The sequence below is a fragment of the Cyprinus carpio genome, chromosome B16, assembly GCF_018340385.1.
Source record: "Cyprinus carpio isolate SPL01 chromosome B16, ASM1834038v1, whole genome shotgun sequence".
Classification (NCBI taxonomy): Eukaryota; Metazoa; Chordata; class Actinopteri; order Cypriniformes; family Cyprinidae; genus Cyprinus; species Cyprinus carpio.
This window is the reverse complement of record NC_056612.1, coordinates 6,997,796-7,010,351: the sequence shown is the minus strand read 5'-3', so window position 1 is coordinate 7,010,351 and position 12,556 is coordinate 6,997,796. Positions and strand designations below refer to the sequence as shown.

The following is a 12,556-nucleotide window of genomic DNA, read 5'->3' as shown; positions in this document are numbered from 1 at the left end:
AACATGCTATTCAAAGAAGAGGCATATTCAAGTAACTGTGTATAAAAGGAATTTTTTATTCACTTTTGAATAAGCAAGCGTCATGTCATTGAACCATATTCTGTATAAATATAAAACAGCTTGATACAATAACATCTAATGTTACTGGTCTCTAGTATTGAAACATTACAGCAGTACTTTATCATTTATGACAGCTTTACAGCTTAAGTACAATAAAAAATTATTACAGAACTAGAACTAATATATATTTAACTCTGCAGTGTCAGACTATTTAAACTAATAAATAGGGCACCGAGCAGTTCATATGGCACACAGTCGCTCCTTGTTGTCTGTGCAAGCAATATGTATGTAGTAACTTTGCACTAGTGTTTCCTCTATAAGCAGAATTTGATAATCTATGTTCCTGACCACATGTTTGATGGGTCAGAGTGGTTGATTAACACTGACAGAGGCCCAAAAAAAAAAAGAACGGACTTCAAACACAGACAACTTCAGAAGGCAAGTAGATATTACAGAAAATGTTAAGTTCCTGTCAACCTCTTTCCCTAGATGTATCATGCCAGGGGTCTCACCTCCATTTTGCTGCTTGTCTCTGATCCTGTTTAGTAACCAAGTGATGGCCTCTGCTTTGGTGTCATCAGCAAGCTCCAACACCACCAGAGGGGTGAACGAAGAGACATCACTGTCAGAAAACGACAAGCCAAGTTGCATTTTTCCTGATCCCTGTGTTACACACAGACGAAAAGAGGCAAGGGGCATAAAAAAGAAAAAAAAAATTATAAATAAAACATTTCACTCTCCTCAAGATTCAGATACAAAAGGTACAGTGTGAGATTCTACTTGAAAGCAGATGAAACACCAAAAGTAACACCACACAATTCACACCGTGAAGAGCGAGCCTTATTTGCATCCATAACTGCTTATGAAAATGTTTTCATGTTACTCGGAAGACTAATGCAAATAGGTCATTCTATTCTAACTAATAGATTAGAATAAAATTTATGGTTGGTCAAACAACAAAAAAAAGGTTAATATGTCACATATTGTGTACTGCTTGCTTGATGATGAAGACATATCATCATACAGTATAAAATTCACTTTATAATATGACTTACTCTTCCAATACACAGTACATTACCATTCAAAAGTTTTTTTTTTTTTTTTTTAATTAACACTTTTATTTGGTTAAAATATATTCAATACATCAAATGTCGCTTTTTGGTTTATTTATATATTATATATATATATATATATATATATATATATATATATATATATATATATATATATATATATATATAAAACTAGTGAAAACTAAAAATTACAACTATTTTCAACATTGCTAATAATATTAAAAAAATTTATTGAGCACATTACTGTATTTTTGACCAAATAAATGCAGTCTTGGAGAACATAAGAGACCAAACTTGTGAAAAGTACTGTTTATCCGTTTTCCTTTGGTAACAAACTGATGACAAGATTTGAAGATGTTTTCAAGGACCTGATGCTTTTAAGTATTGTAGTAGCTCACAGAGTATCTGTGTTCATTCTGGAATATTTGATTCTGACTGGTCAGTCGTGGCACTGGACAGTCAAGTCTTTTTGTATAATGCTGCTAAACTCTATATTTCACCACCGCTTGTATCACCGTGGTCTCTTTCTATTTATATCAACTAAGCTGCTCTGACCAGCTGTAATGTACCCAATGTACCCATGCAGCAGAGATATATATATAAATCAACCAAATACTCTTCAAGTGTAAATTTTTTTATGATTTGCATCTTTAAAAAAAATCTAAATCTAAATAAACAAATTTAGTTGACTAACTTTTAACATTTTTTTTTTATTACATGTAGCTAAAATAAATTGTTTGCAACCACTTACCTTAAAAAAAAAAAGTATATATTTTTTTTCAGTATACAGCGAGAGCCTAATATTAGAATTATAGTATAACGTCATTAAAGAGGAAAGCTAGAGAAAGACTTTTAACTAGTCTAGTTTGGACAAACAAGTACACCATTCAACCTGAGAAGGAAAGGAAGGTTAAAGGAAAGTGTGGAAAGGGACTTATAGGCATTCCCAAACTATCTACCATTCCATTGCATGTAAAACAATCTACAAACGGAGGATTTCAGACCACTTTTAATCCAGACCTCAATCTGAACTGTTGTGATGGGCCGTACATCAAAGAAAATATCACACAGTATGGAGGAATGAGCAAAACATTTATTCTTGTTGATGTTTTTATAAGAATTAAAGGAACCACACCAAGAAGCCACTGATGTAGGGGTGTACTTATTTAATGCACAGTCAACTTTCCATTGTTATTCATTATATCACACACATATTTAGATTATGGTTTTAATTAATCTAAAACTGCAAAAAGCTTTCTGATGGTTAGCTTTAGGGGAAAGGTTGGGGGTTAAGAGGGAGGAAATATAATTGGTTCAATATAAAAACAACATAAGTGAATGGAGAGTCATCATAAAGGTACAAAACAGGTGTGTGTGTGTGTGTGTGTGTGTGTGTGTGTGTGTGTGTGTTATTTTGTGTCTGCCTGCTGCTACACTGCAAATTGCCTGATGTGATTAATAATGCATGTATGCATCTGTTTATGGGTTGTATCTGCATGCACAACATAACATCAACCATTTGAAGATGCATGCATCCTTAAACATGCAATTCTGGAAGAAAAAAAAACATTCTGAAAAGTAACATTACATAAAAAAAGGTGTGGCAAGAAAACTGACAAAAAAAAAAAGAAGAAGAAGATCTGTGTAAAACTAAACCTGCAGGAGCAGCACAGTTTGTGGACAGGAAACACAGCATGAGATTCTCATTACATTTAACATTTCTGTGCTTTTCCTGTCTGAATGAACAGTCAACGGGGTTTGACATCACTGACAGATTCATAACTGGGCGGAGCTAAACATGCCCGACTCGGAAACATACAAAGACAGGCTACATGCGACCCCATTTACAGTTATACAGACAAATAACCCACCAACGCCACTCTCGCTACCACTTTGCAAAGCTTAAATGCTTGTAAAGTAACATATTTAAGATACAAGCCGTATGTCAGGCCTGAAACCCCACTGACATGTAAACTATGTCTACTCACAGTGTTTCACGCGAGATCAGCTGTCCGGAAAGCGAAACAGACGTTAGTCCTGCGCTTTAGAGACCCATTTAAGCCAGGTGATTTAAAAATCTTGTTTAAATTTGTGTTCAATTCAAGAGTATGAATCGGAGAGGTTTAAAGTTAAGGCTGACTTGAGTTCCTCCACGTCATCGAGAAGACACAGCCCTAATTCTAGATCACACCCACCCACCGTTCAAACCTGTCAAACAAACACAGGAATATGCAACTGTGAGTGATTTATCAACACTGATTTAATTATGCAAACAATCACGAGCCTACAGACTTAAATAGATTATCTTACAGTTATTCGTGAAAACGCCTATACCGTTATAAATGCGATTTAACATCAAAGAAAATAAACATCATTTGTGCCTTCAAACAACACGTAATGTTCTGCGGTGAAAACGACTTCTGAACTGTAAGTTTAACGCTGATAATAATCACTAGCCAGCTAGGAAGTCTAGATCAGAGTTCACGGTGTTGACGCTTTATCACGTGATCAATGGAAGCGCTGTCCGATTCTTGATTGAATCACTTTTTTGAACCGGTTCTTTGCAATGAACCAGTCTGAATTGATTCATATAAATCGCGAATCAGTCTGGATCTGTCAGCCAGCTGATTCAGTGGCTTATTAAATGCATCGGAATTCGGAATGGTTACATTACCATTATGTTAGAAAGTTTAGTTTATGTTTAAACCGTTTACATAGTTACAATGGACAGTGAACTGCTAACCGCTAATTGAACTGTTCGACTGATTCACTCAAAAGATTCGACTCATTAGAACAATGTTCACGATTCGGACATTGAAGTTGAACAACAAACAGTATTGAAAACATGGCTGAGGAGACAGTGTTAGCGGGCACTGGGTAAGTGTGACCCTCTAAACACATATTTAAACAAAAACCCTTCAAAAATGAAAATGGTGTGAACTATTTTATATTTGCGTTGCTAATGTTGTTGTTTCAGTTAGTTGTATTCGTTTTAGTTTGCATCTTGTATGTGAACTTAGTGTACACACAGTGTTGATCAATAGAACCTAATATTAGGTTGTTTGTTGTTAATGTATTCCTACTTATATAAATTGTCTTAATTGTTACAATTGACAATTTATTATTTTTTTTTTTTAGTAAATAATCACTTTAACTAATATCTAACGAAATTATTAACTGCCTGCATTCTTTGTAATATAATTATTGTGTCTTTGATTGACAGCTCTTTTACATTCTCTTGCTTTAGACTGGCACAGCGTGTACTGATGTTACTTGGTATTCGTAGTTTCTTCTACAATGTTTTCTGTTTCTTGGACAAGACATTGAGGTAAAATGGGTCCAATTGTAATTCATAAACTAACTACTAAGTGCCATTACCATTTACAGTACCAGGAGCATGTTTTGGTCACTTTACAGTGTTCATGTTAATACATAAGAACCATGTATTCCTAATAAACAACATATAGGACTACTAATGCGAACCAATGTTCTAAATCAGATCTACAAATCTAAACAAATCTATTCCCTTCCACTTATAGAAAACTATTTATGTGCTATAGCTAGGCTGTCTTTTTACTCAGAGGAAACTCTTCTGGCCTAATAGTGTTTTTGGTGGCATTGTTTGGTCAGAATGTGTCTTAAAAGTGCTTAAAAAACTCTTTTTTTAACTCAGCATTTTGTTCAAGGTGATTAATGGAGTCTCTTAGCTCAAAATAAATGTGATACTTTCATAGATTTTCCTTAACTATTTAAATCAGCAACATTTTTGAAAGTATTTAATGACAAATCCATATCATCGATTTGTCGTCACTCATGAATCAGTCATTGCCCTTGATGACATCATGCTTTATGTCAGTTTAGCAACAGTTGTTTAAGAAAGTACTGTTTTGGTTTGGTTTCTCTTTTAGTTTTGGAACATATAGCCACATTCTATCCCTTACTCAATAAGAAAAAGAGGATCACATTTCATTATATTGTAGATCATGGTGGATCACTGGCTGGCTGCCCTCCTGGTGCCCAACATCCCAGAGCCAACTGAAGGAGACAGAAGAGAAGATGCTGCAGTGTGAGTAACTGCGATCGTGTCCTTTGTTTGTATCAATTTATCCACCTTTGTCCTACACCCCATGACCCCTTAAGTTCACTCTATAAATACAATTTCAAAATGAGGTGACATTATTTTGCTCACCCTTCAACCATCGATCATTAAAAGGAAATGTATTAGTGTAAAAGCATTAACAAATGACTTTCAACACACCATTAATAACTCCCAAAGATCCTCCTTCTATCCATAGCAATATTACAGACGTGATAGATTATATCATTGTGGTAATTTATGTCAATATTTCATAACAATTACATTTTACAGCATCCATGTGAAAACAAACCTGGAAAGAGACAAGAGGATTTGGGGAGAAAAATGAAAGATTATTAGTGCATTCCAGGGAATTATTTACGGTGGCCGAAAGAGCTCAACACACTGCAAATAGAAAAAACACCTGCAAATTAAGAAAACAACTTCATCAGTTTGACAACACACGCACTGCAAATACTCACAACACAACCACCATAATTATTCATTGTTTATATCGTAAATTAAATCGGGAGTGCAGACCACAAATGTACAGTATATGTTGTCTTTTTTTGTGTACTTACAGCGGAATACAAAAGAAACATGAACATAATGAGGAGGAAAATAATGCAGCAAGCTGAAAAGAGCTTTTCTATAGATGTTGTTATATCACGTAGCATTAATATAGATAGATAGATAGATAATTTATTGTCCCTTAACGGGAAATTTGTTCTCACAGATTATCATACAGTACACGCAACTGTCAAAAAAATAAATAAATAAAATAAAAAAATACACATACATCCATACGTACATGTACACATGTAACAGCAACAACAAAAACACAAAAAGGTGAATGTTCAACTTTGTAGCCTATTAAGGATTGAAATTGCAGATGGTACAAAGCTCTTTTTGAAATGAGCCCTTCTCCATGTTAGGGTCCTGTATCTTCGCCCGGAGGGCAAGAGAGTGAAGTGGAAGTTGAGGGGGTGCTCTGGGTCTGTTATTATTGTCCAGGCAAGGCAGGCTATTGCTCTGTCATTGAGTTCTGAGATGTTGGGTGTAGGGGAGTGTATTATTTTTGAAGCTATGTGTATGATTTTATTCAGTTTGTTTTTGTTGGTGAGTGACAGCATGGTGTAAAAACTGGTGGAGCAGTATAACAGAATGGGCCAAACATACCAAACATAACATTATTTTCCTAACTTCTGAAAATAGAAAATGAATGAAAATGTACAGCCCATTCAGTCAAAATGATGGATATATATATCTTTTTATTAAGTTGTGTTGTTACAATCAATAATGTACATCATATACATTATTAATTGCCATTTAAAAGTTTGCCATTTTTTAAGATGATTTGAATGCTTTTGAAATAAGCCTCTTGTGCTCACCAAGACTGCATTTATTTGATCAAAAATAGTGAAGCGATAATGAAGTTTTAATTTATAAAAAAAAAAAAAAAAAAAGAATAAAAAAAAACAACAAATACATAAATATAAGTCTGGTTCTCTATAAAGGAGAAACTTACTGATTCCCTCTCTTTTCCTTTTATTCCTATCAGACATCACAAGCAAGTTCTGCAGGCAGTTTGTCCACATATCTGACAAAAACTCACTGTGGACATTGGTATTTAAGGGGCCAAAGGAAAATAAGACTCCTCTGGTGCTGCTGCATGGATTTGGGGGCGGTGTGGGACTCTGGGCGCTGAACCTGGACTCTCTCTCACAGCAGAGGCCCGTTTATGCCTTCGACCTGCTGGGCTTTGGTCAGAGCAGCAGACCTCACTTTAACACGGATGCACAGGAGGCTGAGCTCCAGTTTGTGGAGTCCATCGAACAGTGGAGGGAGAAGCTGGGCCTGGAAAGTATGATTATGTTAGGCCATAACCTAGGAGGATATCTGGCTGCATCCTACGCTATCACATACCCAACCAGGTTTGTAACTGAAGAGAAGAAAAAGAGTCTTGCATTTTATGCACGTTTTCATGCAATGGCAATGTAAAGAACTTCAACACAGTCACAACAGAGAATTGCATTGCTCAAATTTTTTAATATTTATCCACTAAGATTTTTTCAAATTTTTTATTTTAAATAAAAGTGTGCAGATTACTACCAAAAAAAAAAAAAGTTGCTGGAAGTCGACCATAAAAAAAAAAAAAAAAAACACTGAATGGGGTTGTGATCCAGTTAAAATATGCCACTGACTTAATACAGCATGTCATTCTTTTTACGCACTGTCCAGAGTAAAGCACCTGATTCTGGTGGAACCGTGGGGTTTTCCAGAGCGTCCTGACCCAGGAGATCAAGATAGACCCATTCCTGTGTGGATCAAAGCTATAGGGGCAATGCTGAGCCCATTCAACCCTCTCGCTGGTCTCAGATTGGCTGGACCTTTAGGTAAGATTTACTCTAATCTGAGAGTGCAAATCAAATGTAATAATGAGAAAAAGAGAAATGATAGCTTAAGGCTCAAGATGTGCGTGTATATCTTAAATGATGTGGAACACCATTTGATAAAGACTGCCATTAATGAAACCCAGGGACAGATTTAGCCAAGATGTTGTGCTTGCAATTTCACTGAAATTATTCCATCGGTAATTGGAGCATGTCACTTATCATTCCTCATACCTGTCTCATATCTCATACCTTAATCGCATTGCCCTCTGTGTATATGCTGCTGTAAAATTGTTTTGCAAGGATAAATTGGCTTTGGCAGTAACCCTAGAATTTTCCAGGATCTGAATATTTGTGTTCTGAAGTTCATAGATTAATATTAATGATGCTATTCCAATCATATTTTATCAAGCTAGCCTTTTGATAACTCATCTGGGATCTTTTCCTATTTTTTACATGATGATGTTTGATCTAGCTGTATCTTAATTTCAGATCGGTCCAAAAATGCTGTGTCATCTCCGTTTTCTTGAGTGCTAGTTTAGTATAATACCCCCTGGACAGAAAGTCCCCAGTATTTTAGGAGTAGCATAACCTCATAGCCAGAAATCCCCTGACTCAGGATGGGTCTAACATCACAAGCAAGCCCAGACAGAATCTAATTTTTTCACAGCTGATTATATTGGCTGATTTATTTTAGGGATTTATAACTGCAATTTTTTTTTAGGGAAATCTGCATGGTTCTGTTAACATGGTTGAAAGTGTAAAACAGAGCTATGATTACTAAACTATTATTAGTAACTGAAAGCTACCAATAATCAAATTAGCCAGAATAATTGACAAACAACCTTTTTTTTTAATAAAAGGAGGAACACTAAACTGCAGATTTTTTTTTTCTTTTTAACTGTTTGAAATAGCTGCCCTTATTAACTTTTAGACAGAAAAATGACAGCAAGAAAATTACAGCAAGACAATATGAATATAATTTCACTTACCTACCACAAAATCCTGACTGGCATTGTCTGCTGTTTAATGAAAATGATTGCTGTATGTCCAGCTTGACGTGGGTTTGTATTGAATTTGTATTTGTTTATTTTTATTTTTTTTTGCTCAAATGGTATGGTAAATTTGTTTGCAAATATTCAGTAAGTTTCATGTCTATTTGTATGGTGCTTTTCACAATACAAACATTTTCAAAGAAACTTTACAGAAATTTACGATGTTATTGTTATTAATTTCTTTATATCTCCATACCTCAGTAGTCACATTTAGCAGATTAGAGCTGGAAGATTACATTTTGCGATGATACAAGCAATCAAGCAGCTGAGATATGCTATATGATACCCCACAAGAGTATACTGTATGTATGCAGATAAAATTGGACATATTTAAATATCCAACTTTACATTAATACATTATATACATTACAATATAATTTGCAAACAATCATGCAGATGAGATTTGCTATATACTATAAATCACATTACCTAAGTATACTGTATGTATGAAGGTACAATGAATGTACTATACTTCCAACTTTTAATATACTGCTGGGCAATAATATAGTCATATAATGTAGTCATGTATTTATATTTTTTGACAATACAATAATCAAGCAAATGAGATTTGCCATATAGTGCATACCATTTAATGTTTAGCGTGTTGGATTGTTAGTTTTATAATTTGTTCTACACTTTATAATTATGTAGTTGTATTTATTGCCAGCAGTTCAAATGAATATAATGTAAATTACATTTCTGCAATGATTGGTTGATATATCAAGAAAGGCTAAACACCTTTGCCTTTTTTTTTTTCTCTGTGTACTCTAGATGCTGAGAAAGTAAAATAATCGATATTGGTTGCATTGGCAATAATTGCATCAACATTAAATACAAGAAACACACATTCTGGAGACCTAAAATGAATAATTGGGAAATTTATTAACAGTAAATTGTTCCTCCATTTTCCACCTCAGTATTTTGAGTATTGTGTGCCTAGAACTTTGTGAGTGATGGACGTCCAATTCCTTGGAAATCTGCAGAGCTTTCTGATGAGTTCTGTAGGATTCTGAATGGAGCTGGACATTAGTCACTGACTATGGGAACATGCGACACATGAAGTGAAGAACTGATGATAAGATGAAAATTTTATGGGTTAGCCATCATTTTTGGATAGATCGATTTCAGGTGGATTTTAAATTTTTAGTTTTTACAGATGTGTGTTCACATTGTTCTGTAGGCCCTACTCTTGTGCAGACTCTGAGACCAGACTTCAAAAAGAAATTTGCAACTGTGTTTAATGACAACAGAGTGACAGAATATATTTACCATCTTAATGTCCAAATTCCAAGGTAACAAATCTATCTATCTATCTATCTATCTATCTATCTATCTATCTATCTATCTATCTATCTATCTATCTATCTATCTATCTATCTATCTATCTATCTATCTATCTATCTATCTATCTATCTATCTATCTCCATTATGCTTTTGTTGTGAACGTCCTTGTACTATATATATGTGTGTGTGTGTGTGTGTGTGTGTGTGTGTGTGTGTGTGTGTGTGTGTGTGTGTGTGTGTGTGTTTGTGTGTGTGTGTGTGTTTGTGTGTGTGTTTGCGTGTTTGCGTCTGTGTGAATGTTGAAATGTAATGGTCAGTTCTTTGTTATGATTCTAATTTTTTAGCGGTGAAACAGCCTTTAAAAACATGACTATTCCGTATGGCTGGGCAAAGAGGCCCATGCTGCAGAGAATTGGCCTGATTCACAGCGACATCCCCATTACGGTGATCTATGGCTCACGCTCCAGCATAGATGGCCACTCCGGCAATTCAATCAAAGAAATGAGGCCAAACTCCCATGTAGAGATCATTGTGAGTTCTCCATTCACTGCTCAACACACACTGTCACTCATAGAGACTTTTGCATTGCTTTAAACTAGGAACCTGGCACACCTAGTCACAATGAGGTTATAAGGAGAAAGCCAGACAGCGCTGCTCCTGGCTGTGTGTAGCACCTACAACTCTGCATATGCTTCTGAAGGATCACACTGTTCCAAATGAGTGATGGAAGTTTATTTTTATCAAGATCCCTTTTCATTGTCATAAAGCCTATTATTGAAGGATGGAGCAGTTAAATACTATTTTTGACACCATTTTGAGACTCACCAGTGTACGAGCAACACTGATGCAAAGGGGGGGATTTTTTTAAGGGCAGCATGACAGTATTTCCGTTTTAGTGCATGATATATGCATAGGATTATGGAATTTCACAGACATTGGGAGCTTTGACTAGATGACATAACTTTCACAAGTAACTTCTTACTCCCAGTGGGAGTTTAATTTGCAAAAATTCTAATAGATTAAAATGTTGGGAGCAAGCAGTCTTGTACAAGTACATTTTGTAATTGCTTGAATTGCAGTCCAGAAACAAAGGTCTTTGTACAATGATTGCGCTCGTGTTTCAGACTGACTCCTCTCACCACAATAACGGAGCTAATTAGTCCAGTTCTGCAACGCCATTGTGTAATCTTCAAGTTACTGGGAAAGTTAGTTATACAAAAAGAGCCAAGCAAAAATATTGCAATGTTTTACATCACAATCTGTGGCAGTGGTTCAAAAGAAACACCTACAGTTTATTATGGCTCTTCTGATACACATATTGTATTGTTTTCTTGATATTCTTAGGCTGTGCCTATGTACTAATATTAAACTTCTTATTGACATGCATTGGTTTTAGGCCATACGAGGCGGAGGACACTATGTGTATGCTGACCAGCCAGAAGATTTCAACCAGAAGATACTTCATGTCTGTGAAACAATAAGCTGAAGTACATGCTGTTAGGAACTCTTCACACATGGCCTTCTGCAGAACTGTGTATCTCCACATCAGCTCGTGAGCAGCAGATTATCTGCGTGGCATCCTAATTTTGAACCTGAGAGTTTGAAAGCCACTTGGTTTGAAAACCACATGTTTGTTTGGCACCACTACTGATTTTTTTTAACAATAAGTTTGCATGTCATGTAATTATGATGATATACTGATATGAAAAAATTCAAATGTTTATATTTAAAAAAAAAAAGATCTTTGATTTTGATATAATAATTATGGATCATTATAAAATATATTATTATGTTTGTATACAAAGGTTTTTAGCGAATATTAGCTTTATTTAAATAGAACTTAATATATACATATAATCCACAGACAAAATTCTCCAAATCAGACCTGGTAGGCATTAAGTTATCATTTAAAAAAAAATTATTGTTAATTGTTTTCATTATTAACATTTTCATACACTTTTTCATCTTTTGTGTTTCTAAACTATCATGAATGTTTTATGAATATAGACAGCAATGATTGTGTTTTAGAGCTTTCAAAGAATTTTTGTTTGTTTTCTACCTCATTAAACTATAAAATCAGATTAGAAGGGAAACAGACATGTGGAGCAACAGAAAGCATATGTGTTCTCTGGTCTCTGGTTCACTTAATGTGTAACCTAAACATTTTCATTCAACAGATTCCTGCAATATCTTTCTTAAGTGCCTCAGTTTCTAAAACCTTTATAAATTTTGGCATTTTAAATCCATCTTGCCCTGCAGGCTGGTTTTACAGTTTTCACAAATGATATATAAAAAGATAGTGAGCCCCAGGTCACAGTCTGTTAAGTATTCTGGCAAAATAAATGCAATGAATGCTTTAGGACAAGTCAATACTCTGTAAAAGCATTCAGTAACAACTGGGCATTTTTCATGTCAATATAAATTTAAAATTAAATTGTGGGTGTCAAGATTTTGTAAATAACATTTGTTTGGATTTATATTTTTCCAGTTTTGTCCAATCTATTTTTCATGTGCCAACCCAGATGTCTATTGTTAATTTTAATAATAATAAACTTATTTTATGAGTCTCTTGAATACAGCTGTCCCCTGTCCTAAGGGCCGTATCAAACACACTCA

At 34.8% G+C, this 12,556-nt stretch overlaps 2 protein-coding genes across 5 annotated transcripts in view; one reads left to right on the top strand and one right to left on the bottom strand.

The window, feature by feature from the left end:
- The window catches only part of ano10a (anoctamin 10a), a 34,142-nt gene extending 30,519 nt beyond the window's left edge, over window positions 1–3,623 (bottom strand). Inside the window, exons 1-3 of one of the 2 annotated variants that reach the window (XM_019078875.2) lie at window positions 3,444–3,623; window positions 3,122–3,341; window positions 573–723 (exon numbers count right to left, since the gene is read on the bottom strand). In XM_019078875.2, the coding sequence (XP_018934420.2) occupies window positions 573–711 (139 nt within the window). In that variant the 5' untranslated portion in view covers window positions 712–723; window positions 3,122–3,341; window positions 3,444–3,623. Of the gene's footprint in view, window positions 1–572; window positions 724–3,121; window positions 3,367–3,443 lie in introns of those variants that run through there. The other variant, XM_042740493.1, reaches the window with a different exon arrangement.
- A 236-nt stretch (window positions 3,624–3,859) lies between these two features.
- abhd5a (abhydrolase domain containing 5a) lies at window positions 3,860–12,514 on the top strand. 3 transcript variants are annotated; one of them, XM_042740494.1, is made up of 8 exons: window positions 3,872–4,010; window positions 4,381–4,461; window positions 5,114–5,199; window positions 6,770–7,142; window positions 7,450–7,604; window positions 9,837–9,948; window positions 10,285–10,471; window positions 11,337–12,514. In XM_042740494.1, exons 1-8 carry the CDS (start codon window positions 3,979–3,981, stop codon window positions 11,424–11,426), a joined length of 1,116 nt encoding a protein of 371 aa, XP_042596428.1. In that variant the 5' UTR covers window positions 3,872–3,978; the 3' UTR covers window positions 11,427–12,514. The 3 variants fall into 3 exon arrangements, with proteins under 3 accessions (XP_042596430.1, XP_042596428.1, XP_042596429.1); XM_042740495.1 differs by lacking the exon at window positions 3,872–4,010 and adding an exon at window positions 4,031–4,066; XM_042740496.1 differs by lacking the exon at window positions 4,381–4,461 and having other exon boundaries at window positions 3,860–4,010.
- Window positions 12,515–12,556: the final 42 nt, after the last annotated feature.